The sequence below is a fragment of the Botryllus schlosseri genome, chromosome 5 (assembly GCF_051294905.1).
Source record: "Botryllus schlosseri isolate E-star chromosome 5, Bs_hap1, whole genome shotgun sequence".
In the NCBI taxonomy this organism is placed as follows: domain Eukaryota; kingdom Metazoa; phylum Chordata; class Ascidiacea; order Stolidobranchia; family Styelidae; genus Botryllus; species Botryllus schlosseri.
Genome location: NC_137240.1, coordinates 22,009,790 through 22,037,459, shown reverse-complemented (window position 1 = coordinate 22,037,459; position 27,670 = coordinate 22,009,790). Strand labels below are relative to the sequence as shown.

The following is a 27,670-nucleotide window of genomic DNA, read 5'->3' as shown; positions in this document are numbered from 1 at the left end:
CCGCATGTCACTTCAATCCTACAAATATTACCTCAAAAACAAAGTATACAGTAGCCAACAACCCTATCGAACGGATATTTTTAATGATATACTAGACATTACAAAATCAAGATTGTTATACTATATGCCTGCTAGACTTTCTACATTAGACAACGATGCATTCTTTATATCAATTTCGTATATAATTGATAGGTTGAGTACGCAGAATTCGCTGACTAGATACATTCAGTGTATTTGGTTCTTGATGTTCAGTGATTGTACGCGAAGTTCACTTCCGAGAATCACTAAGTTTTCACAAAAGGAAAGCCGAATATTTCTCAGGCTCCCACCGTCCCTAATAGTTATACTTGCGATAACTATTCTGTTCCTATGATAACCACCGCAAGTAGTGACATGATCACTGCAAGCTAAAGAGCTTACCCCTGTCTGGTTAAACGTAGATAGTTCTATACATGGCATATTTTCTTGCCGATTTGATTTAATCTCATGTATCCACAGCAGTTAGCCTAAACACATCAGACTTGTATACCATGTAGAACCAAAAGAGTATGTATTGCAATAAGCAGAAATGAATAAATGTATAAACTAGTTCATTTCATATGATGCGCATACAATCGCGTATCCTCGGCAAGTATTATAGCCGCAATCGCAGATGATGCCATATTCCATATATCTACTGTATTACTTCTGGTGCTCAATTGCTCAGTGTGTTTTCACGCAACGATGCAAACTTCGTCCTCACTTGGGAATAGCTTGTCGAGCCCTTGTTCACATTCGAATATCCTTCCGAAGTCATCCAGATTTCGAATGGCTCCTTCGGTTCTGAATGCATTGTATATTTATGACGCATCAATGGCAGAGGCGGTTCCACGTTTCTCTGCTTTTATAGTAAAGCAAATACGAGCTCTTCAATTTTGACCATCATGTATGAAGTTGATACTTGATAACAGAAGATAATTATGACGATATCCACATGAAGATAACTTCGAATTTGTATTTAAAGCAGGAATGGATTCAGAGAAGTGTTAGGCTGATCACATCTTCTGCATGACTTGATTATAGGATTCGACGTATTAAATTATCGAAAAACTAGTGACTCGGACATAGTAGCATTTCAGTTGCAAGCGTCGCTTACGTTGAAGTATACTGAAACATCATTTTGAATGCCGCATACCGTTTGTAGGCTGCATTCTCATCAATTTACGCAAATGAATGGTGAACGATAAATTGCATGGTCCCGGTGGTTCTCAACCACCGTTCCGCGGAATCAGAACATTAAGATCAGACGACAAAAAATAAATATATCATAGATGACTTGAAATTGACTCGAAATCGGGAAATTTGATATGATTTGACTTGTCTTGAGTCAACTTGAATTAAAAGTACCTGACAATACTGGACTTGACTTCTATCGAGTCAAAATTTGCAGTCCCTCGAAATGATTTGTGACCGGAAGATATAATGAGTTGATGACTACACCAATTTGCAGGACATTGGCAAGGTTAACTTTTGAGCTTTACGATACAGGGTTGTACTCTTATACATATAGCCTACTACAGCACGACGGGAGATGTGAATTAACATCCGCGAAGTAATGAACTGGAAAATGTAATTTCAGGGACATTTTAACCCTGAACTCTGTTAAAAAGATTATGAGAAGCGATACCAAAGGTTAATAGTGATTTGTTACAACGGAATAATTTTCGCCGCTATTAATAATCATTTTTATTTAAGTCACTTTATAAATATGTAATTTTCTGGAACTGCCTCGCCCATCAACTGAAAGTCGGTAACCAGGTTTTATATTCTTGTTGATGCTGCCATAAACAATGGGTCTACCTGAATAGTCCAGGTGTGGTGTATCCGGTCGCGATTGAGGACTTCGCAGAATGTATGGTTTCGGTTTCACACCACATCTGATAAGAAATAGGCAACGTGATTTAATCTGTGAAATCTCATCATTGTTGACTTCGTGCAAAACCGTTGTTCTGATGTTATTGCTGTATTATCGACAATATCTAGATTATAGATCAGTGGTTTCCAACCTTTTTCGACGCATCACTCCCTGATCACGGTCGACACAAATTTTCGCTCTCCATATTTACGGATCTCCAAAAGAGGTCATCTAAACGTGTAATTTATTCACCCAACTCTGATCGCTGGTGAATTGACAGATACAAAGCTCATTTTTCCGACTGGTGCTCGGAAAAACCCCTTTCCGCGTGTACTTCAGATGACATTTTCTCGCGTCACATGCAGAATAAGACGTCTTCACGTGAAATTTTTGGTCGTGTTACTTCACTGTATCTCACTGGACGTTCTACCATTTTCGCTCTTTCCGGTATTTTCGCCATCTTGTTTCTCAAAATTTCCCACTTGGGGGGATATCGCCCACGTTGGGAACCACTGTTCCAGATAATTGTGACAATGGGGCATTTCCATTTCATTCTGAACACTAGGGGCGACAAAGATAACTCGACCCAAATCAGTTTTGTTGCACTATGCTTTACTATCGGACTGGACTAAACATAGACCTAATTTCGTCTCTTGACGATGATCGATGATCAAGAATTACCTATTTTCGCGAGCTCATTTTTGTGTTTTACAATCTGCAAGTCTCTCATTAGCATTAATTCTCATTGAATATTCTTGGATATGGTGATGCTATTTGTATCAATTTGTTTTCCACCGTAGTATTCAGCTTTGTGTCTTAGGTCAGTCCCTTACATGGGTATCTCAAATAGTGGGTTGACATTCATTCAAGTTGAGAATTATTATGTAACCGAGTAATAATGAGCATGAATAATACGTGAATTTTACGATGCAAAGTTTATGTGCTTATCCTACAATTTATGTCCGGGGTCAGGCAAAAAGTATTCAGGACTCTGCTTTATAGACTATAACCGTTCCATTTTATTCAAAAAGATAACTTGCAACAATACAACTGGTACACATCGTTCAATTGTCAATGATCAGAGAGGATGAGATCTAGTAGGTATTTATTAGTATTATCACTGCAACAATACCACTGGTACATCCTTTAATTGTCAATCATCAGAGAGGTTGAGATCTAGTTGGTATTATCAATATTTTATCATTTAAAAACACCGTTAGATAGTAATGAGATTAAAGGACAGGAAGGTATTGAAATGACATGAGGTCTTTCAACCAGACAGCTATTTGGTCAAGGTCATAATATATCTAGAAAGGGTTTGTGTTGAATCCAGTCCAATCCGGTGTAGCTTTGGCCGCTAAATCGGGAAAATAATAATGATAGAGCAATTACAGTTGGTGATAAGGATGGAATCATGATTTCAGCACTTCTGTCACGAGGACAGATGCCAAGGAACAGCATCATTTTCGTCGGGTAACAGCTATTTGATATCCATATGGATGATTTATATTGATACGGATAGTTTCACCGTCCTTGTTGTACGTCAAGAGACCAATTTAGGTCTATGTTTAGTCCAGTCCCATAGTAAAGCATATCGCAACGTAACAGTTCTGGGTCGAGTTACCTTTATCGCCCCTGGTGTCCAGAATGAAGTGGAAATGCTCCACTGTCGAGACTCTCTGTCTATGTGCAGTTCACTTTGAATGCGGACTTCTTTACAAAATAATCCAAAACCTCACATTTGCATGTCATTGTATCATGACTCAACATTCACGGGCGTATAGAGATACCACGTAAAATATACATTATATAATGTGTTCATTGATGTAGATATTAATAACTGCTACTGTGGTATGAACGACAATCTACGTGTCCGTGTGTAGATTAGGGCGGGTACAATTTATATCCGACAATAATTCCAGGTTTGTGGTAATTGTTAGAAGGCACAGGATTGACCAGCTTATAATTATTTAGGATATGATAGAAGTCGGCTACGTCATGACGTGATCACTATTAAATTTGAAAAATAGGCCAGGGAGCAAACTGCTGTTTCCTCTGTTGAATAGCTATATTCCAAACGATAAATGTCAGGAGCATCTTTATGAATTTGAAATATATCTATTACTATCATATCCTACAGTAGACATAGATTCCTTTCGGTAGAAGAAACAACTACAAACCTGGGCGTAGGAAAGAAAAAACAGCTTCTCCGGAGTTATATTTTCCAGACCCGGAAGAAAAAATTCATCCTCATTTTCTTCCGCCCATTTTGTGTAAGCCTGAATACGTGTTATGCATTACATGAATTCGAAATGATACCGATTTCTAATCATTGTAATTGAGACATTCAAAAAATATATATATATATATAAAACTGGAAATATATACTCAAAGTTATTAGGACACATGGCAATATCACTTGTTAGCGTGATTTTCGAAGCAGAAGATGTTGATTACAAGAGACTTTCGAGGTATTCATGTTAAAATTCGTACATGGAGTATATCAACATAGCTGCCGTTTGAATCACTATATCATTTCACAGAAATAGTTGAAAAACGTTGTTCGTAGCAACGTCTGATTTTCGAGTTTGATGAGAATTGTTGCATTTCAGCATTTTGAATTTTTTTAATGCGGTAGCCTCAGGAAGGGTTAGGATTTTTAGGAATATATCCATTAAAAACCGAAAATATTTCAACTACACTTTGAACCATGCAAAAGCGATTTGTTTCAACAGAGGTAAGGTAAAAAAAAGAAACTGGATTTTGGGGTGGAGCTGGATTGGAAATGATCTTTCCGCCTATTTTTGAAAGCTAGAAAGGTCCTTTCAACCATTTTAGCAGGTCGAAACGCATTTCCAGTCCATTTCCATCGTAAAAATCCACTTTGAAACGTGGATGGGCTATTATACTCTCTATCCCTATGGACCTATATATCATAGGTGAGGGGATTTAAAATTGATATATCCACATCTCAAGCTTCAAATTCACGTCCAAATCCAGACCTTTTGGGTTTTTAAGTACAAGTGCATGAGTCCTGCAGGTCCGTAGTCCATGGTAAAATCGTGACTTCAAAGCTTCCTATAATTTTCTTTCTTAAGCCATGCTGAACAAGTAGTGAAAATGCAGTCGATGTCATTGTATAAGACTACATACATGACTGTGGTAATTAGCAATATTACCACAGATATTAAGAGTTCAAAAGGTATTTATTAATCTTTACTTACTGAGTAAGCGTGCCGCAATCCACCGTTATCATTCATATTTCCCACCAACGTTGAATTCCCGTTTAACTGACAAATAGGAATTTCATTAGAAGATAATCCTCATATAAATGTTGATAACATATACTTACGAACATCTCAGCAATCTCATAGTAGAATGAGCTGTACAGGTTCGCGAAGCACGACTCGATATTTTTAAATTTTTCGCGGGAATGTGATGTCCATCCTTTGGTACCCGAGTCCGTGATAGTAGACGTTAGCTGAAATGTAAAACATGCACATTCCACCGACCAGATATTTTAATTAGTTTAGTTTAAGAACAACTCTGATGATTGCGGTTTACCCAACTTTAGCCGTGATAGAAATCAGAATCGTTAGCTAATAAATAAATCTGTATAGTGCTCATGAATAATGCATATGCATAGTCTCACTATAGACACGAAATCCCAATGCCTTATTGCATGAGTATATGACGACTACATGAGAAGTTCTGTGGTTTTCCTAAATTTAATACTAACTTATAACTCCTTTCAATATTTAGACACCAGTCATGAATTTTCCTCACCATCCACCCAACAATTGCACCTACGGCGCCGAATGTCATGGACGTCGGCCTATTGGCGTCATAGAACGGCGGCTGAAGTACAGCCGCAGGAAATACCATGGTGCTCCGTAGATTATTGTAATAAGCATCCACATCCGCAGCTCCCATTACCCATCTGGAATTTTACGAAAGGTATGACACATCAGCGTCGAATATATAAAATACATATACATATATGGATGTCTATTGCCTCGCGTTTCACCCCATAAAGTGAGGATTTATTTACAAATATGATTTGTATTAAGATTTATTTATTCGAAGAACTATATGCCAAATAGTTTGGGTTCAGACCGGGAGTTTGAGCTATGATCATCGTTACTGGTGAGTATGCAGCCAGATAAAGTTGATATCGGCCTTGTGATACCAGAGTCACCCTGTTATCACTGATGCCGCTTTGAAAATTGATAATATTCCCCACGATAATCACAGGAAATCGCAGCCTTAAGTTATTACTGCAATAGCTTGTGTCCCTCCCGTGGTTATATTCAATGAGGAGGGGGGGTCTTAGTGGAGACTAGCCATCGTTTGCCCCAATGCAATCATTGGACCATAATTGATAGTAGGCTATAACCGTCTCCAAAGCGCAGTATTCCTTCTCTCACTTACTCATCAGGATTAGTGGTCCTCTCTATTTTTCTGAGCATGTGTAGCAGCTCTATTTCATACAAGTCGAATTGTGCTTTGAAGTAGCTGTCCTCTTCTATCTCCACTCCGGCCAGCTCCTCGTCGAGACGTGGGTTGATTTTGTCAACAATTTCGTCCGGATACCCAACTTGCGCCGTCATGTTGGATAGTATGTCCTTGGTAATGAAAGGACTGATACAATATATTGGCTGAAAATTGCTATGCCTAATATGTTTTATTTCGTCGACAAGTTCGATATCATATGCGCTGTGCTGTTTATCCTTTTTTTATAATACAACACCACGTGGCACATGGCTTGAAACAGCGTGAAATATTACATAAATTCATTCAAGATTCCTCAATTATATTCTGGTGTTGTCTAGGGACATCTTAAATGTTACAGTATTGCTTATTTCATGATATTTAAATCAGGTAGGCCTATATTGCGTAATTTAATTGATGATTACTAACTAACAAACGTGTTTAGCATTTTTGTTACCAGCTAACAGTTCAGTTATGAAACACCAACGTATACCCGAAATTATAGAAATTCATAACTATATAATTAAATAGTATATTCATAACGAAATGAGACCGAATATTTTCGGCGTACACTCGTCAGGAGTAATCGTCAGCGACCAAGGTCGTAGCCAGAAAAAATATTTTTTTTTGCGGGGGGGGGGTGAAAAATTCGATGACGTAAATGAGCCCATCCCCCTTAAAGATAAGGAAAATAGGTTAAAACGATGGTCTTGGCCCCGTATTGGATGATTAGCACAACATCTCGGGCAAATATTTCAGCCATGCATAAAGTGATGTGATAGTATAAGGATTGTAAACTCGTCCGCCAACACTTTCGCGCCAAGCGCGAAAATTTTTCATGGTTAATGAATGAAATTGGTTCATTATATTGTTACTTGCATATTGCAAATACGTTTTCATTATCAGATTTCCTGGTCGGGCTGATAGAAGTGGTGTCATCGAACATTCAGGGGGCACACTTGAACTATGTTCATACCATGCGACAAGACTATTTAGAGCATTGGTTCTCAACCGGGGGTCCGCAAAGCATTTTCAAGGGGTCTGCGAAACTTCCAAATTTGCAAAATGGTTCATAACCTAATTTTTAGTGTTTTAAATTAGAGAAATCACGAAGCACTTTCGCGTCATAACCAGAGGTGGTCAGTAATGAAGTACTTTTGAAGTACTTGAAGTAGATTTTGCCTACTTGCACTACTTATTAAGTAGTTATTATTTTAGACTACTTCTACTTCTACTTGACAGTTTTCAGTTTTTAGGCAAAAATAGGCGTAGAATACCTACTTCCTTACTTGCTTGTGAACCACAACTCCTACTTCTACTTGAGTAGAAATTCTGGCGTTACTTCTACTTCTACTTGAGTAGCGACGGTGACTACTTTGACCACCTCTGGTCATAACCAGTGTTTCCTCTAAGCTGTGCACGTGCGCAAATGCGCAGTGCTGACACGGTCTCTGCGCACTGAAATGTAAGTTGCGCACAAAAAATCCGAAGTGATGACTTTTTTTTATTCGTTGCGCACTGTTGTCCAAGGGTATGTGCAGTGAGTTGGTGAGTGTGCGCAGACTCGTTAGAGGGAACATTGTTCATAACTGCTAAAACTGCAGGACTCACATAAACAGAGAAGGGCTGTCTGAGATGAAATATTCCACTGTGAAAGTCATTGTAATTGCCAAATTTCCAATAGCCTACTCATACCAACATATTGCCAGAGGTGGTCAGTAACGAAGTACTTCTACTTTTTCGAAGTACTCAAGTAGTTTTACTCTACTTCTGGTACTTACTCAAGTAGATCTGATTTTCGCTACTTCTACTTCTACTTCGTAATATTTTGTGATCTACTTACTTACTTTTCGCTATTTCCAGTTCGTCAAGTAGAAGTAGTTCAATCTTCCTGTCAGGAATATAGCCTGAGGAATTTCGGGGCTGTTTTCACGGAGTATCAGCATTTAATTTTCATAAAAGTTGAGTAAAGCCTAGAATTTTCGTCGCGCTTCGCGCGCAGTGGGTAAGGAGTGATCAGTATGATTTCACAAAAGTATCGATGAATATAATTTAAGTACCGGGTTGGCGTGGTTCCGTTCACACCACATTGTCGCCCTTCGCCCATATGAATATAATTCATCACAGTATGTATGGTTCATCATAACGTTTGAAACTGATGTTTCACAATCTAGTATATTTACTTGTCATATCGTAATCTATAGCATGTCCGAGGCGCGTCCTAAACTGTAAAAGTGGACTCTGACTTTTTTGTTAGTTATAGAGATGTTTTAGCATATCACCTTTGAAACTTTCTGGACTAAAGGCATGAAATACATTTTCCGCTTTTAGAATTAGTATTTAGGCTTCACTTTCAATTCGCAGTATCATATACTTTGAGTTATAATTAATATCAGTTCTGTTGTCTGGATAACAAATGCCTTTAATTTCCGGAAATAAAGCTACAGAATATGGCATTTTTACAGTTCACCATATTTTTTATTAACGTTTACTAATCGCGCAAAGTGTTTACATCGAATCCTATACAACTTCTCCGTATTGCTCTTCGACTTAACTACTGGCCTTATGATATGGTGGATGGCGCCATACCATGCTATGTTCTAAAACGTGCTGTTCGAGAAAACAGAGGATTAGTATCGCATTTCCATATCAATACAATCATTTTCATCCCATGATGTGGACGAATGCTTATGCTATCTAAAATTGAATACCTGCTGGTATGCATCAATATGAATCAAGCTCGTCACCTTTCGCATAGCTCAATTTGCACCTTTTTACAATCCATGTGAACGAATTAGGATCGTTTTCACAACTACTTACTTACTTGAGTACTTTTAAAGTCAGTCAATTCTACTTCTACTTCAAGTAGTTTTAGGTTGCTTATGGAAGAAGTACTTCTACTCGTACTTGAGTAGATTTTTTCGTCGCTACTTCTACTTCTACTTGAGTAGCTTTCTTGACTACTTTGACCACATCTGCATATTGCTGTTTAGGGATGTTTTGTTGGGGTTTTGGAAAAAAATGTTTGCAGAGATCCATTTTCTTCTATGATACACACGACCGCTATTCCAGAATAACTTCACGATCCGCTGTTAGATAGAAATGACTAGGCTGGAAGTTATATTGGTCCGTGTATGTTGCCATCATAGCCGCAAAGGTATCGTCGGAAGCGTTACATTCGCCACCACCTATATTGTGGAAATGGATTTTTTCATATCAAATCGACGACGCAGATTTTCAAGACATGGCCCCGTATTTCAATAAATGTAGCTACAGAATTCGCTTTGAAATAATAAAAAGTCTTCCCAATTTCTACATAAATAGTATGATGTTATTTTCAAGAAAGGTCATTTTGCTGTTTTTATCACTAGCCTAAGGTTAATAATTGCACAGGGCAGATGAAGGTTGCATGACAATAGAGGCAAATTTGAAATTAGAATTGGGGGTCCGCGGGGGTACGTGAAGGTTCAAAGGGGGTCGGCGAAGACATAAAGTTGAGAACCACCGATTTAGAGTTGCTATAGGGTGGGCGCCGGACGGGACTGTTGTCATTTACTGCCGTTACTTCATGACTTGCGGAGTAGAAGCTGTCACCACTCGAGAGATCACTCATATTTAAGGTCGTAGCCAGAATTACAAAAAAAATTTGTAGGGGGGGAGGGGCAAATTTAATATGAGTTTAGGGAAGCTCCCCCGTGGGAGCACGTCGCAGAACCGTACATCCTGCCGTGGACAATTTCATCACTACCCTTTATCCATACGATTCTTAGACGCACACACACACATACCCTATGGAAGCTTCCAGTTGGCAACTATAGCTTGTATTAGTCCAGTGGTTCCCAACCTTTTTCGACTCATTGCCCCCTTTTGAAGCTCCACACCGATCATCGCCCCCCAAATATTGGGAACCGAAAAACAGCACTTCGTCAGCACTAAAAGACGCATATGATATCATATTGGTATTTCTTGACTGGCCAATCATTTTTTCCTTGCGGGATGGCATTTGTCATGTAGGTTTAAGGTCGCCAGGACAGGAACATTCGACGCCAGCCATTGAGGTGCTTATGGACTATTAAACATATATGTATATATATCGAAGTTCTTGGTCTTCTCGCTGCTGATCGTTCTGGCACGCTTCTCGGAGTCGCATGTTACATGGCCTCTAACTTCATATGTCTAGGTGCGCCGTGACGCAGTATTGGCCGACGACGAAGTCTCCCATTTGCATAAATCATGCGTATTTTTGTTGGGTGACGGGGACCGCAACAACAAGATACATGAAAATATTAAATCGCGCGCAGAGCGAAAATCTTTTAAAGAAGTCGCACGAATTTCTAAAAAACTACTCTATAATTCAAGTTAATTCACGAAATAATTTTGGGCTTCCTTCGATTTCTGACCCCCACCCCCAATTGGGGGTTTGGGGTGCGGTAGTTACGGTCCCGACTCCAGGATAGCCTATTTAACGGGCCATCGCCCCCCTATCGCCCCCTTCGTCCGTTTTCGCCCCCCTATCGCCCCCTTCGTTATTTTCGCCCCCCTAGACCACCAAATCGCCCCCTGGGGGGCGATATCGCCCACGTTGGGAACCACTGTATTAGTCGATCGTTTCACGGACGAGCCCAAATCGCTGACATTAAGTGATGAACAATCAGTGTGAATTTCGCACCGAGTCGCGCGGAGCATGAAATGTTTTTGAATAAATCAAAGAATTTGATGAATAATATTGGTGCGTGAGCAAGTGGATTTCAGTCTTATTTATTACTTCGTTGAAGCACAGTTATTTAGCAACCTCTGGTAAAGATTGACGCTATACTTCAAAGATTGGAATTGCTGATACATACCAGACCAAATTAAAAAAACACTTCTGATCAGACTCGTGCGATTCCGAATCAGCACTTTTAAACGGGAGGTGTGCCAGTCGCATATATGTTGGATGGAGTTTGATTGCTGGGACAGGATCATTGGGCACCAGCCATTTAAGCACCCGAAAATTTATATCGAAAGCTTCGGAATACATGCGTCGGTTTTATTGTTGTCAATCATTTTGAGAGCGCACTTTGCGGAGTTTCGTGTAGCCTACTTTAAATGTCTTCGTGTGTCCTGACACGGAAATTTCCGGAACTAGCAGTCCCCAACCCCCTTACTGAACTGACACCCCTAGACTCAATAAACCCAACGACCTCGGGCCAAGGGCGTAGCCAGAAAAAATATTTTGGGGGGGCGAAAATTTCGATGACGTAAATGAGCCCCTCCCACCTAAAGATAAGGGGAAATGGGCTAAAACGATGGTCTTGGGCCCTTATTGGATGATTAACACAACATCTGAGGCGATCTTTATGCATATATTCCGCTCATATAAAGTGATGTGTGATTGTAGAAAACTCTGACGTCAATACTTTCGCGCGAAGCGCGAAAATTTTTTGGTTAAAGAATGAAAATTGTTCATTATATTGTTACTTGCATATTGCAAATACGTTGTCATTATCAGATTTACCGGCAAAGCTGATAGAAGTGGTGTCATCGAACATTCAGGGCTAGTACACTTGAACTATGTTCATAACACACGGCAAGACTATTTAGAGCAGTGGTTCTCAACCGGTGATCCTCAAAGCCTTTTCAAGGGATCCACGAAAACTCCAAATTTGCAAAATGGTTGATAACCTAATAATAATAAACTATTTTTGGTTTGTTTTAAATTAGAGAGATGATGAAGCGCTTTCGCTTCATAACTGCTGAAAGTTCAGGACTCACATAAACAGAGAATGGCCGTATGAGATGAAATATTCCACCGTGCAAAGTCATTTTAATTGCCAATAGCCTACTTATACGAACACATTGCTGTTTAGGGATGTTTTGCTGGGGTTTTGGCAATAATTGTATGCAGAGATCCATTTTCTCCTATGAAATACACCGACCGCTATTCCAGAATAACCTCACGATGAGCTGCTAGATAGAAATGACTAGGCTGGAGGATATATTGATCCATGTATATGTTGCCATCATAGCCAAATGTGTCGTCGGACGCGTTACGCGTTATTATTACATTCACCACCACCTATTTCTGTGGAAATGGATTCTCGGCACTCGTTCATATCAAATCGACGACGTGGATTTTTAAGACATAGCCCTGTATTTCAAGAAATGCAGCTACAGAATTCGCTTTAAAATAATGAGTTATGAGTTTAGGGAAGCTCTCCCGTGGGAACACCTCGCAGAACCGTACATCCTGCCATGGGCAATTTCATCACTACCCTTTATTCAAACGATTCTTATAGACGCACGCACACACATACCCTATGGAAGCTTCCAGTTGCTTCCAGTTTAAAAGCAGTGTGCATTTCGGATCTAGTCGCTCGGAGCGTACATGTTTTTGAGTAAATCAAAGTATTTGATCAATAATATTGGTGCGTGTATATAAGCAAGTGGATTCCATTCTTAATAATTACTTCGTTGAAGCACGGTTATTTAGTGACCTCTGGTAAAGATTGATGCTAGTTTAGAGATTGGAATTGCTGATATATATACCAGACCAAATTACAAAACTCCTTTGATCAGACTCGTGCGATTTCAAATAAGCACTTTTTAAAGGGAGGTGGCGATATTTTCCTGTGCCAGTCGCATTCATGTCGCAGAAGTCTGATTGCAGGGACAGGATCATTAGGCGCCAGTCATTTAAGTACCCGAAAATCTATATCGAATACATGCGTCGGTCGGTCAATCATTTTGGGAGCGCACTTTGCGGAGTCGCATGTAACCTACTTTATATGTCTTCGTGTGTCCCGTAACGGGAATTGTCGGAGCTAACAGTCCCCAATCCCCATACTGAACTGACAACCCTAAACTCAATCAACCCAACGACCTTGAGTTACTCTCGTGTATCTACTGGTACTGTTGTATTCTCATAATTAAGAATGCAGCTAAAATCAATTGCGGGTATTTGCGGAAGATTTTTTTTCCGGACACCGATAATAAAATCAAGACGGTTATGATCATGGACACTAAATCGCGCGAAGTGCGAAGAAATTTTTTAGGTTGCATTCATCTGCCCTAAAATAATGTCATATTTATTGATTTTACGAAAAATTTTCCAAAAATTTGGGGGGGGGGGGCGATCGCCCCTTTCGCCCCTCGCTGGCTACGCCAGTGCCTCGGGCTACTCTCGTGTATCTACTGGTACTGTTGTGTTCTCATGAGAATGCAGCTAAATTCAATTATCAGTACTTCAGGAAGAAATTTTGGGGGGATACCGATAATAAAATCATGACGTGTATGGACGCTAAATCGCGGGAAGCGCGAGGAATTTTTTAGGTTGCATTCATCTGCCCTAAAATACTGTTATATTTATTGATTTCACGAAAAGTTTTTAAAAATTTGGGGGGAGCGATCGTCCCTTTCGACCCTCTCTGGCTACGCCAGTGTCAGCGACTAGCAGAGAATTGGAAAGAACGTTGTATACTAACAATAGAATCACAAAATATGTCGCCACCAGCATTGAATTTCGAATAATCGGGGCGGGGAGTGCGCTTAAGCTCAATGTACTATTTTTAGATGAATTACATACTCATTCTGTAGGAACAGGCTTGTTTGGCGTATTTTGTTAAAGTCGACTCTACGGCACCCAAGTCAAAGTGTATATTTGAGTTATGTACCTCTAAGAAGCTCTTGAAATGATTCCTATATATCGGTCGGCTCATTTATACCGATACTGATTTGTTATGTTGGCTATATACCATACTGAAAACGCAACATAGGCCAAATCTTACCGTTATGTATTTCTTCGTCGCATCATCAGCCCATGTGGCTGCAGTCACGCTAGTGATTACCTCGGCCGTCACGCGTCTCTGCATTTCGATTATCTGAAGAAAAACCACAATATTTGGTTTTGTTCCACCCGATAATTTTACGGAGCGCTGCTTCAACACCACCACACAGGAGACGAGGTAGCGTAGTGGTACAGTCCAGAGCAACAACGCCAATGGGTTGCGGGTTCGAGTCCGACCGAGGTCGACCCCAGAATTCCTACCTAGGTGTTGGAGGTTTATCTAGGTTCATACGCGTAAGTGGCGTTTTACAAAAAAGCCTAGGAGTGGCCGAGCTACAAGTCGGCAGATACGGAATCGAAAATAAGGGTTATCGGCTTGGTGTTAACGACCACAGTAGTCGACAAACGCCATAAACAATGACAACAACACCGCCACACCTAGACACCCTATCTTTTCTATAGAATTGCAAGGATTTTTGTTGTTGTTTTTTAGTGTTATCATATTTTGGAAATCTGAAAAGCGGACACCTTTTCAAAATTTTATACCGGAGGAAAATCCGGAAAAATGGTAAATTTTCCCACTTCACGGTCGGTTGACTAAAAAAAGGTCAACTTGCCGGCCCAGCTCCCGAAATAGCCGGCGGAGCGTTACTACAATGTTGACCTATTGTGTCTCAGTCGAATTTTGGCCCTATATCTAACCGAAATTCTCAAAAAAGTGGACAGAATTTCAAAAAAGAGGACATTTGGGCGCCCTCCGGGGACACTTTCAAAAAAGTCAAAATAGAGGACAAATCCTCATAAAAGAGGACGCATGGTAACCCTATTGCTGTTTCAGTATTCATTGTGATTCCACTACATTGGTCATTTTACATCAGAACAGTATTTTTTTGCGATTCCCGATCGCCCACACCCGTTTTCGTTCAAGTCTTTTGTACAACACCGCTTACGAGGATTAGGTGTTGTTGGACAATGGGTACTGCAGAGTAACCTCTCATACTTAGGTAGGAATTCTGGATTTTGGAACTGCAACTCTACCACTACGCTATATCATCACCGCTACAGCTGCATTGTGGATTAGACGGTGCGTAGCACTCTCATAGTCGACACTGGTCCATCGCATCTATTAGTGGTCCATCAACATACCGACTGACAGTCCCAATAAAATTTTTTATTTTCCCTTTACTCCATTTGTAAATTATTTTTGGTATTATGATGATTATACTATACATAGAAACAGTGGGCAATGGCGTAGCAGCCACTTGGCGGTAATGGCTCTGCGTCAGGGGCGGCAGGCTCCAAGGGGGCGGCAAATGCGGGTGAACAGTGCGCAGTGTGCATTGTGCACAGCCGTCTGAAGCAGCGTAATTGGTAGTCCTATCGCTGGCGACCCGAGAGCTAAAATTTATTCAAACTGGTCTAAATCGAAAGCTAGTGTCGCACTGATTCCGAAAACACACATTAAAATATGAGTATGGCAATGAAACCACTCTGTGTAATGGCCGTGAGGGCCTATTGTTCCGAGCAATCGGAACGTTGCAACACAATGACCAATTAACCATGATAATGGAAATTGTATCGAGCAATTATTCGGAACAATGCCGATTTTCAGACGGCTATTTCGGGGTGGCTTGATTTGCCCTGACCAGCTTTTAAATTGAATTTCCGGAATCAGGGCAGCAGGGCTTTAGATCAGTATTGTCAAATTGGAGTTATTAGCTGCGGAAATTGACAGATTTAGGAGGCAGGTGCGGAGCAGTGAAACCACGTTTGACTGTAATGGAACAGCGTTTGATGTTTTACAGTGGTTAGTTGAAGCACATCTACTTGATTCGACTCCATATTCATGCTCATGTCTGAAACTTTGTCTGACCATTGGTGTTTCAATTGTGAGCTGTAAGAGGAGCTTTTTTTAAAGCTAAAACTTACAACGTCTTATTTACGTTCTGCCATGAATGATGATCGGCTATCAGCTCTATCTATTCTTTTTATCGAAAGAGACTACAATCAAAAACTTGATTTTGAGGATATTGTCGCTGATTTCGCTTCGCCGAAAGCCCGAAAAGTTCAGTTTTAAGGCGGCTATTTATTTTTTATTTGTCTAATACATTCGTTCCCCATTTCTTGTCTGTATTATTTTTGGCCTTATAAACGCTGAGACGGCGAGGCTTCTTTCTCAAGCTGAGACGCGGCATATTATTTGTATATTGTTTTATTGAAAAGATTGCTTGAACATGAAAGTATGTCGAAATTTGCTGTGATCTACTTAGGACGGGGCGGCATTTTCAACGAAAGTCATGGGTGGCAGCACATGCTGCTACGCCACTGACAGTGGGTAGAGTGGCACTTATCACGTTCAAAAGCTTTTTGTACTATAGGGACAAAAATAAGTTAACGCCCGGGGACATTCAGAATAGTATATCTATATCACAAAATGCTATCCTACATATGTCCATATAAACAGTATGAACATTAAACATGATTAATAAACTTCTTCCCATCGTTATACCATATTCTATTTTATTCTGTTATATTCTATTCTATGTCGCAAAATTTGTGGACTATAGTAAGTGGTATATCGATGGTTAAATTCTTGGTGTCGTAAGCATTCTCATTGGTGATGGTATTTTCTGCAATTTATCAGATCGTGCTCTACCGTAATCAAAGAGTGTACTTCCAACGACAAGCATGAATGCAATTTATTAATACTATATATTCAAACGAAGGTCAGCTATGGTATGTCCGTTGCCGGATAAGCCTATCAAGCTTAGGTTTCGCAGGTTGTATATCTTGTATGCAGATGTGGTCAAAGTAGTCAAGAAAGCTACTCAAGTAGAAGTAGAAGTAGCGACGAAAAAATCTACTCAAGTACGAGTAGAAGTACTTCTTCCATAAGCAACCTAAAACTACTTGAAGTAGAAGTAGAATTGACTGACTTTAAAAGTACTCAAGTAAGTAAGTAGTTGTGAAAACGATCCTAATTCGTTCACATGGATTGTAAAAAGGTGCAAATTGAGCTATGCGAAAGGTGACGAGCTTGATTCATATTGATGCATACCAGCAGGTATTCAATTTTAGATAGCATAAGCATTCGTCCACATCATGGGATGAAAATGATTGTATTGATATGGAAATGCGATACTAATCCTCTGTTTTCTCGAACAGCACGTTTTAGAACATAGCATGGTATGGCGCCATCCACCATATCATAAGGCCAGTAGTTAAGTCGTAGAGCAATACGGAGAAGTTGTATAGGATTCGATGTAAACACTTTGCGCGATTAGTAAACGTTAATAAAAAATATGGTGAACTGTAAAAATGCCATATTCCCGTAGCTTTATTTCCGGAAATTAAAGGCATTTGTTATCCAGACAACAGAACTGATATTAATTATAACTCAAAGTATATGATACTGCGAATTGAAAGTGAAGCCTAAATACTAATTCTAAAAGCGGAAAATGTATTTCATGCCTTTAGTCCAGAAAGTTTCAAAGGTGATATGCTAAAACATCTCTATAACTAACAAAAAAGTCAGAGTCCACTTTTACAGTTTAGGACGCGCCTCGGACATGCTATAGATTACGATATGACAAGTAAATATACTAGATTGTGAAACATCAGTTTCAAACTTTATGATGAACCATACATACTGTGATGAATTATATTCATATGGGCGAAGGGCGACAATGTGGTGTGAACGGAACCACGCCAACCCGGTACTTGAATTATATTCATCGATACTTTTGTGAAATCATACTGATCACTCCTTACCCACTGCGCGCGAAGCGCGACGAAAATTCTGGGCTTTACTCAACTTTTATGAAAATTAAATGCTGATACTCCGTGAAAACAGCCCCGAAATTCCTCAGGCTATATTCCTGATAGGAAGATTGAAGTACTTCTACTTGACAAACTGGAAATAGCGAAAAGTAAGTAAGTAGATCACAAAATATTACGAAGTAGAAGTAGCGAAAATCAGATCTACTTGAGTAAGTACCAGAAGTAGAGTAAAACTACTTGAGTACTTCGAAAAAGTAGAAGTACTTCGTTACTGACCACCTCTGCTTGTATGATAGTTAAATATTATCGACACAGCTTGCCGCATTTGTAATTTCAATTTTTATCATAAATAGGCCTACCTCGCGTTTGCTCTCCCCAGAAAACATCTTCTCTGCGTAAAGCGCACCCATAGGACGTGGCATTATAGCACTCGCTTTGGAGGTGCAAACGTCTACTCTTGGCAGTGGATACCTGGTTACAGCACGTAAGTATCGGAGTTAAATATATTGCAGATGCTGTCCGAATGCCTTCATACTCACGCCGAGGCCAAATTCCGGTATTCTTTTGATAGAAGCTCCAAGTTGCTCATCACGTTATAAATGACCACGTAGGTCTGGATTACTCTGGAATGAATAAATAAATAAAACCCTATCGACTGAATACAGGCAAGGTTGTTACGGTTACCGATGCTTAAGGTACATTGGTGACAGGGTGCATTATTATTGAGTATTGTTATCACAGCCAAGTGTCTAGTACTGGCTATGGAGAATGAACACAAGATGAAGCAGGCCGATTGGTTTCTGACTGCCAGAAGTGAATCCCAGGAATAAAGGCTAAAAAATGCATTTTTAGGTAGTGGGCTAATTCAGTTGAACATCTGTAAATACTTTATTCTCTTCCGCGGTTCTAATTACGTAGCCCATCGCATCCAATAATAAATGTATTCGAGAATAAAACACCCCAACAAGATGAAAAATATATGGACTCACGAATTAGGGTATCTCGAGAGAACGGCCATCATTGAAGAGAGGTATTTCGTCCCGAATGAAACTACCGGGGTGCTATCGGTAACGGTAATGTGAGCTTTATTGAAAACTTCCTGAACGTACTTGAACCAATCGAAGTCGCTTGACAACATAGTGGCTGCATCTGGAGTGCGTCAGAACGAAGCAAAAGCGCGGATTTATTCAAAAATTATTGAATTTAGTCTCTTTTGGTATTTACAGAAAGAAAACCAGTTTCGTATGCAGGAAGAAATAATGCCGGCGAATTCATTATGACTCGTCAAATACTATGAATTGCAAGCGAAGCGCTCAATACCATTTGTACAATCAATAAATTTAGTAAAATATGCGTGAAAAATAAATTAACCAATTTGGGGTGCATAACCACATATTGAAAACCTCTGCTGTATACTGTCAAATTAGTAAGCCGTACCATTACAAGGTATGTTTACCTGACAAGTTCATCGGAGTGTACAGGTCCTCTAGTCGGTAGCGTTCCGATGGCGGTTGCAATATTTGCGACAAGTCTTTCTCCAGATTGAATACCTTAATGATGCAAAAAAAACATATTTCCAACTTAAAACTCAATAGACACATTTGACTTTTTAAATACCGATTATGTGGTATTGGCATCGTTGGTTAAGGGCGTTTGGCGATTTAAGATCGCAAAGTACACTTCGCGCAAATATAAGTGAAATTTATATACATTTTCATTCGAATCGGGTCAAATCGAACTGGCTATCTCTAAAGGTTAATTGGATTTTGGACTGTTTCCCAATGCCGCTCTCCATATCCTTTGAAGTCACATGATATAGGCTCATGTGCAAAATAAAAATATCTGATACGGTACTTATATAACAAAAAATTGAGATTACCGAATCAATTCAAATATATTAGGGATCTGACTTTGAATCTGAATGTTTCGCCTGCATGTGTTTGGATTTTCACCATTCATATTGGGATTGTTATATAACTTTTATCGGTCGTGTCGAAATATCCATAGGCACACCTTTAATTTCGAAGTAATATTTATTAAATTCAGAATTGAAGACTCTCATATGCGTTTTTTATTGTATAATAGGCATATTACGAGTCAGGAAAAATTATATTACCATGTTAACCATATCATCAACATGAATTCCTTCGAAGGTATCGTCCTCTTTCATCTAAACAGGACGATATTGTTTAAAACACGCAACATCTACCATAGGTTACAAGATCTACAACACTACGATCTTTCCCAACCTCATACCTCATCACGATATTTCCAAATAAACGTTAGCAGCTCTTTCACCAGATATTTGTACTTCTCTCTTGACGCAGCAAAGTCTCTCGAGACATAGTGCAATGCCGATGACATTATCAGTCCAGGTTGGTTGATCTGTTATTTAGGAGATCTCGCGACTATTCCGGGTAGCAAACCCCTCGACGGCGTACGAGTAGCCTAATTTGCGACAACGAACAGCAAATAAGGATAAAATATATGAAGTTTGTTCCGCTTTTGATCAATGTCGAAAACGATGGTCAATATAACTTGCACGGACTGATCATTTCAGATAACCTTCCATGATATCTTGGTACAATCACCCCAGGTAGTTGGTTGGTTAACTATGAGGTAAAATGGCATAGAGACCAGCAATTCAGCCAAATTTCCCTAATATTTTCCGGCGTGATATACCATGTCCGATTGTTCTCAATACTGTCGAATACGTCCACCTCAATGGACTGTGAATAGGCGAATCATTACCGCCGACCCGACTACTCTTAAGAGAGCTGCCAATCACTTAGGAATCTGTTTTAGACTGGACAACTTGTCATCGGGTCCCAGAACGTGTCTAAAACTAGCGGAATTCGTCATTACCACAGGACGGGACATCCGATTGTGTCTTAAAGGAATCTATATAAGAAACTAGGGATGGTGTGAACCCCCGAAACGTCATGTTTCGTGTGGACACGAACCTTTTTGAAATGTTCTATGTTGTGCTCGTAAACGTAAACACGAACCTATGACGGCAGGTGTCGTAGTATTGCTAATTCCAATCCTACATTTCCGTAAACAGAGTAATATAATAATTTACGTGATACCTAGCGATGGCTCAGGCAACAACTGGGGACCATTGACACCTTCGGGGAAGTCGGACTAGATCTAAGGGGCTATTGAAAAGCCTACGCTGAAAGTAACATACCAACATTTTCCATGTTTTAAGGCCGGTTGCTATTTTTGACTTATTTCCTTATTCTACCCTTCTTCAAGTGGTCATCGTGGGCCGCAATAATAACGAGAACGAATCAAACACTAATAATAGTAATAACAGTAAAAAAAGGTTCTAGTTACCGTGATCACGTGGCGATCAATGTCCTTTTGGTCTACGTGTACCCCGAGATCGACTATCGGAGACGAAACTACTCCCCAGAAGTCGACGTATCGAATCTTCGAATTGGCGAGAAACGACTCGAGCACAAAATCTTCATCATCACCGTCACCGAATAATATCATGCCTCCCAATTTCTCAATCCATGACCACGGTCCTGCCATATCCGCCTTTTCCAAATGCTCTACGAAGTTACAGTAGAATTAGAACTTCTTGGATTGGATGTATCATCGCCGTGGAACTATGTTTCGGAACTATAGCATCAAGCATAGGGTTCCCATATGCCCTCAGGCCGATCTATCATTCCTTTCGAGGAAATCGAAAATGTCCTCTTAAGACGCCTGAATGCACTACTTTTTGGGAATTCGTCCTCCCTAATCGCATCAGAGCCAGGGGGAGGGCTTTCGAGAGTAGGACTGGTACAGGAATATCTTTTAGTCAACATCACAGCAGTATTGTTATAAAGTGGGTCATTCGGGAGTCGAGTCCGAAAATTTACATTTTTTAGTCAACGCAACATAAATTACCCGTAAAAAAATCAAGAATCTCCAGTTTTCTATTGCGATAGTCTAACTTTTATCATTTGTAAAAAGTGTCCTCCATTGGGGATCCCAAATTATGGTAACCCGCAGGTGCTTCCGTGCATAGACATAAAATATTTTAAAAATTCAGTTTTTAGGTATGAAATGCATATGAACCAATCTTGTGTACTTAGAAGTATAAACAATCCACTTGATTTGAAGATATGAGGCGATGCTGTGCAATTTAATCATCGAAATTATGTTATACCGTGAGATCTAATCGTAACAGTCACCGGTATCATTGAAATAATCATCAGCTCATTGTGTTGGTCGACATAGGCTTACTTATCCATGTATATTTTGAAAATTAAAAATTGTTGCAATTGAAACTTAATACGTACGTATATACAACATACATGAATGGTTATTACTTGCGTATGCGTTCACTTCGCATAAATCAGTGGTTCCCAACCGGGGAGGAATTACCCCCTTAGGGGTAATTTTGAAAGTTTTAGGTGGGAATTTGGCTTTATAGGGTTATGTCGGAAGATACACTGGGTTCACAAGGTTTTTAGATTTTTAAGGTAGAACTGTCAGGTATGAAACTAGTTCTTTACAAGTGTATGTTTCTTTGGCGTATATTAAGCTAGGTGTAGGCTATGTTGAAATACCGTCCCTAGATATTACACCACCTGGTAGAGTGAGGCTCGCGAGAGGATTTCGTTGGGCCAGTGACAGCCTATCGACCAAATTGCTACTAAGCAGGGAAAAGTCATGCCGACGAATTCAGCACAAGGCCTCTGGGGAAAATGTTTACCCTTTTAAACCAACATATGAGCTAACGTGAAAAACACACCGAATTCATCGATTCAACTCAAGGCCATAACAAGTGAAGTTGGTGATTTATTTTTCGTCAGCGGCTACCCGACCTGTAATAACAGGTCAAATTTAGCGGTACTTTACCAAAGTGTAGCGCGATCCGCATTCGACATAGTTCGGATAAATCTGAATATATTCGGCCATATATGGGTCAGTCAACAAATGGTTGTGCGTTAAAATGCAACTTTTTATAGTCACAGGCAACTTTTTCATAGGGGGGGATTTTAGCTCAAATATCGGCCAAGGGGTCCACTAGACGAAAAAGGTTGGGAACTACTGGCATAAATGCTTACCTCATAATGCGCCATACCATGATTGAGTAAAATATCATACTAAAACATTTATAATAATTACCTTATGTCCATCAGTTACTGACTACAGCATGTCATCGTGTAACAAGCAGCATTTGATCCCATTAGTTGAACAAATACTGTATATAATATATAAGATTCACCTTCATTTAAGCAAGCTTTAAAATATTTTTTCAGTTTTTTGAAAGCATCACGATCGTTCTCGGTTATTGGAGCTTCCAAAAGTTCTGTATTATTTGATAAAATATCCATCATTAGTACATGATAAAAATGAAAAAATATAAATTTCCGCATCACATAATTAAATAAAACCCTATTTATATATTTCACGTTATGAAGTAAGCTACTGTTTTCAACATTAGATGTCATCTGATTCTATTGTTTACGTACGTTATATGCATAAAGACCATACATGGGACGCCTGTCGGCTATTTGGCGCCGATGCCGCTGCCGCATACACTGCATTCATTCAAGGTCGTTTCTCACTGCCAAAACAACTCCAGTAGTTTTGTAGGGATTTGTCTCCTGACTGTCCCACCGTTAAAATAAAGAATGCCATTAGCGCCTCCAATAATGATCCAGTCGTGCGATGACGTATTCCACACGGGAAACAACAGGTACACAGTTTTTCAATTGTAGCTGTAGCTATACTGGTTTTGATGCGTTGATAAGTTTGGCACCAGTTCAGTAACAAACTACAATCATGATAAAGCCACGAAAATCTCAATAATAATACACTAGACGCAGAGAGTGACGTACATTGTGTTGTATAAGAGTGAGCGAATACTTCCATCGCTTGCATGATCAATTCATGCATGCTCTTGCTGAACATCAGGAGAGTAAAGTTTCGTTGTATGATGAATTGGTCATAGTACAGTGGTTATTAACCTTTTTTACTGCCGCGGTCCTTTTAGAAAATTGCCCATCCCCCATATTTAATGGACGGTAGTAAATACAAGAGGTAAGAGTTCAAAGTCGGATCGGTCTTTTCGGCTTTGGACTTCATTATTGGAAATAGCTTGAATCACACCGGTGGACGACTCGGTTGACGCTCTAATAATTGGATGTGCTAGATTCGGGATTAAATCAAGATTGTCATTACAACCATCTTGTACGGGCTCATACCATCTGGTTCGAGCCCGGTGTACAGTGTACACATCACGAATTCACCTCTTGAATTGGCAATACGTGAAAGTTGATTGCATTGGATTTTGTTTTATTGCTTTAGGTGAATAGTAAATCAACTGGGATTGTGGTAGAGATCTTTGCTCACATTGAATTTAGTACTGCACCCAGTTATTGAACTATTACATGAATGTATTACAAACAAAGAAAACCATATTACATAACGTTCATGTGAGGTTGCGGGTCAGAACACTAAACAGTATTATCCCTCATGATACCACGAAGAATTATCGTGAAGATCTAATTTTGTAGCTGTTAAATACAATCCGGTATATTTAATTATTCATTTTCGCCAAAAAGTTTCAATGCATCTTTAATGTACAAAGGGCTTTCACTCTCAAAAGTGGTACAGTGCCACTTCCTTTGATTTCGACATGCCGTGGGCTGTAGGATAAAATACCCAGTTCAAAACATTTTGTGGAAAATAACCCGAGTTAGCGTGACGGAAGATATGTTTTAACGGGAATTGACGATCTAAAGGTAAGCGCAATTGATTTTGCATGCATTTTAATAAGCCACTGGATTCATGGCTACATATTGCATAGAATGACGAGGTATACTTCGCACCGAGCGCGACGAAAAATTTCGAGTTTGCCTGATTTTGTCGAATGTTAATTTGCAATGAGAACTCAGGATATATAGAACTATTGTTCTACTATATGATCATATGTCCTTACGGCACCCTCTACTGCGTCGCCATTTTCTTCAGCGAACGCCATACCGCACCATGAGCGTTTCCGCCCCCTCCTAAATCCAAATCTACCCTTGGGGGCGCTGGCGACTAGGTTAAGAAACACTGTCGTAGTATCATATTATCGTCACACTGCTCAATTATGGTTTAGTGGTCTAAATAGAAATGGAGCCAATGTTATCTCTCCACGCACCTTTCAGGATTGTGTCAGTTCTTTTTTGCACCAGGGAAAATTGGCTAAAACTATCATATCCTTTGGGTACTGGATTTTTAGCCACCCATCCTCCGCATGCGTACTCGAAGAAGTTATTGCAAGGATCCGCTTTTGTATTCATCATGTTTTTAATCTTGTCAGCTTGTACCTTACACTGCTCCGTGTCGCACACATCTGAAGGCATATATAGAATGGAAATTGCTGGAGTGCAAGAAAGAGCCTGTTAAACAAACGACAAAAGAAAATTTTGTTGGTGTAGAATTTAATTATATCGACACTATATTCACAATATAGGCATACCAGGGATCGCCAACTCAAAACGGGTTGCGGGCCACCTTTCAAATTTCGTAGATACCGCGGATCGCATGAATTCAATATCGACATAAAAAGGCAACACAGTTTAGTAACCACGTCTTTCAAACTTTACGTGAGTACAACGCTGCGCTCTGTAATCTGGGCGATGGGCAAAGTTATCGCATAGAACGTAATATTTTGCTAAATAAATACAAATGCAGCAGAAAATCATGACAATCGTTTTCATTTCATTTTGAACTCTGATTTGCGCACGATGCGTGGCAATGCTTTTCCGCGACCAAGGAATAAGTATTGGGGATAGCAAGACACAGTACTGGCTGGAAACCATATCATCGTAAAGCTTGATCTTGTGAGGAACCTTAAGTCGTTGTTTAAGCGTCTCTGTCTTTGCAGCGTCTGGGTCACGTTGGGTACGAGAAAATAGCTCAATTAAAATGACAACAACGATATTTTGAAACTGAAATAAATTTCACCAGTTAAAAATGCATAACTTATAGCGTTCTTTCATAACTTTAAATAGGATCGTGTGCCGCACCGCATACCGCCTGTTGGTGGCCTCTCCTATAAACAGGATATACATATATATTAAATAGAAAAATTCAATTCGAAAACCAATGATTCATCGATATATGTGCGCTTAAGTTAGCATGGCAATTTTCTCGGAATCACGGTAATCATTGAATTCTTGCCAAAATTGATATAACTCTCTAAGATGTTTGAACGCTGTAGGTATATCGCCTTATTGTATCATGGCATTTTAATGAGTATACCCGCACTGCAAACATTCTCTCAAATAGGGAATTTTATTGATTATCACAATACGTGGCAAATCTTCAACTTTGTTTGTATGTTGATTCTCATTTTTTAGATATCACTCACCTCTTTCGTTCCCATCCGAGATAACAAGAGGATGGACATTCTGTGCTAACAGCAGAAAAAACAAGGCAGGAAATGCACATCCTTTAGACGTAGTGATATATCTGTCCATCTTACTGTTCTGAGTATACAGATGTTCCCTTAATGAATACTACAGCAACAGGAACTTTAGAAGGGTAAATTGTGTTAGCTCGCTCGTGCTTACAATTATCAACTACGAACAACATTGGTATTACGGTCGAGGCATATGCAGAGATGATCATGGCTTAGGATTAGGATTTGGGAAATTTTGTAGAACTAGGATTGGATTAGGACTTCAGATTTTTATTTAATGGATTAGCATTAGGATGGGATTTACCAAGTTACGGAAGATTGATGTCCTTTGGCGAGTGGCGACGAAGTTTTTCGTTCTACCAAAGTATTTTGATACACTTAGAAACTCATGTGTGTAATTTCTTTTTACGAAATTATAGGCGTAAGATGTGGACTTTCTTAGAGAAGGTTATATCGGATTAGGATTAGGATTAGGATTGGAATTTCTGGATTAGGTCGTGGATTAGGATTTGAAGATTTGGATTTGGATTGGGTTAGGACATAGAAATTTCAAATCCTCTCATCTCTGGGATATAGGTGAAATGTTTAGTTTGATAGCACTGAAGGTTATGGCTATTGATGAGAGAATTCTCAAATATGAAATTTTGAAAATAGACAAAGTAAAAACCGTGAACTGGAGGTAAATCGCGCGAAGCGCGAGAAAATGTTTAGTCAACTGTGGCTTCACGCCTCCTTAAGATGCTTTCACATCCCCCAAGGGGGGAGCGCCTCCAGTTTGAGAACCCCTCCTTTAAAGAGACCTAAGCTTCACTTGCCACGACAAGAGATTCCTATACTCGCTTCGGCCATGGAATCATATCGAGTCGAGAAATGACCAACAATGAGGTTCATGAACAGAAACGAAATCTTCTGATGGTGATAATTTGAAGGCATCCTTAATAACCGCTTCCTTTCGCTGTGATTCTTTGCAACTCGATTTGAATGGAGTACATTTTGGTGCGAAATCTTAGTCTTCTGACTATCTGTACGACAAAACTTTGTAATGGCATCTAACGACACGAAGTGTATGCTTTTAACTTGGGATACGCGTCGTAAAATATATCATAGAACATTACTCTACTTTATTCATCCGTTGGTACAAATGGCCTCCCACTTTTTGTTAGAAGGAACAACAGTACGGTTGTCGATTTACATTAGAACGAACTATGGCTTGCATTAATGTATAGTTATAATGGCTCGATAGTTTCACATAACACATTACACTAGAAATCTTCACTTCTAAACATCCCCTCTTCTAAACGCACAATAGACACTTACG

At 39.6% G+C, this 27,670-nt stretch overlaps 1 protein-coding gene across 2 annotated transcripts; it reads right to left on the bottom strand.

The window, feature by feature from the left end:
• Positions 1-521: 521 nt before the first annotated feature.
• On the bottom strand, positions 522-27,600 carry LOC145439393 (membrane metallo-endopeptidase-like 1). Of its 2 annotated transcripts, XM_080316877.1 has the most exons (18): positions 26,302-27,597; positions 25,087-25,281; positions 23,161-23,244; positions 21,270-21,490; positions 20,187-20,315; positions 20,047-20,100; positions 19,387-19,480; positions 18,920-19,079; positions 18,470-18,553; positions 18,290-18,401; positions 14,152-14,244; positions 6,326-6,519; positions 5,681-5,834; positions 5,247-5,375; positions 5,119-5,184; positions 4,075-4,173; positions 1,840-1,916; positions 522-822 (listed from the first exon to the last, which is right to left on the bottom strand). In XM_080316877.1, exons 1-18 carry the CDS (start codon positions 26,408-26,410, stop codon positions 714-716), a joined length of 2,163 nt encoding a protein of 720 aa, XP_080173003.1. In that variant the 5' UTR covers positions 26,411-27,597; the 3' UTR covers positions 522-713. The 2 variants fall into 2 exon arrangements, with proteins under 2 accessions (XP_080173003.1, XP_080173004.1); XM_080316878.1 differs by lacking the exon at positions 1,840-1,916 and having other exon boundaries at positions 26,302-27,600.
• Between the last annotated feature and the right edge of the window lie 70 nt (positions 27,601-27,670).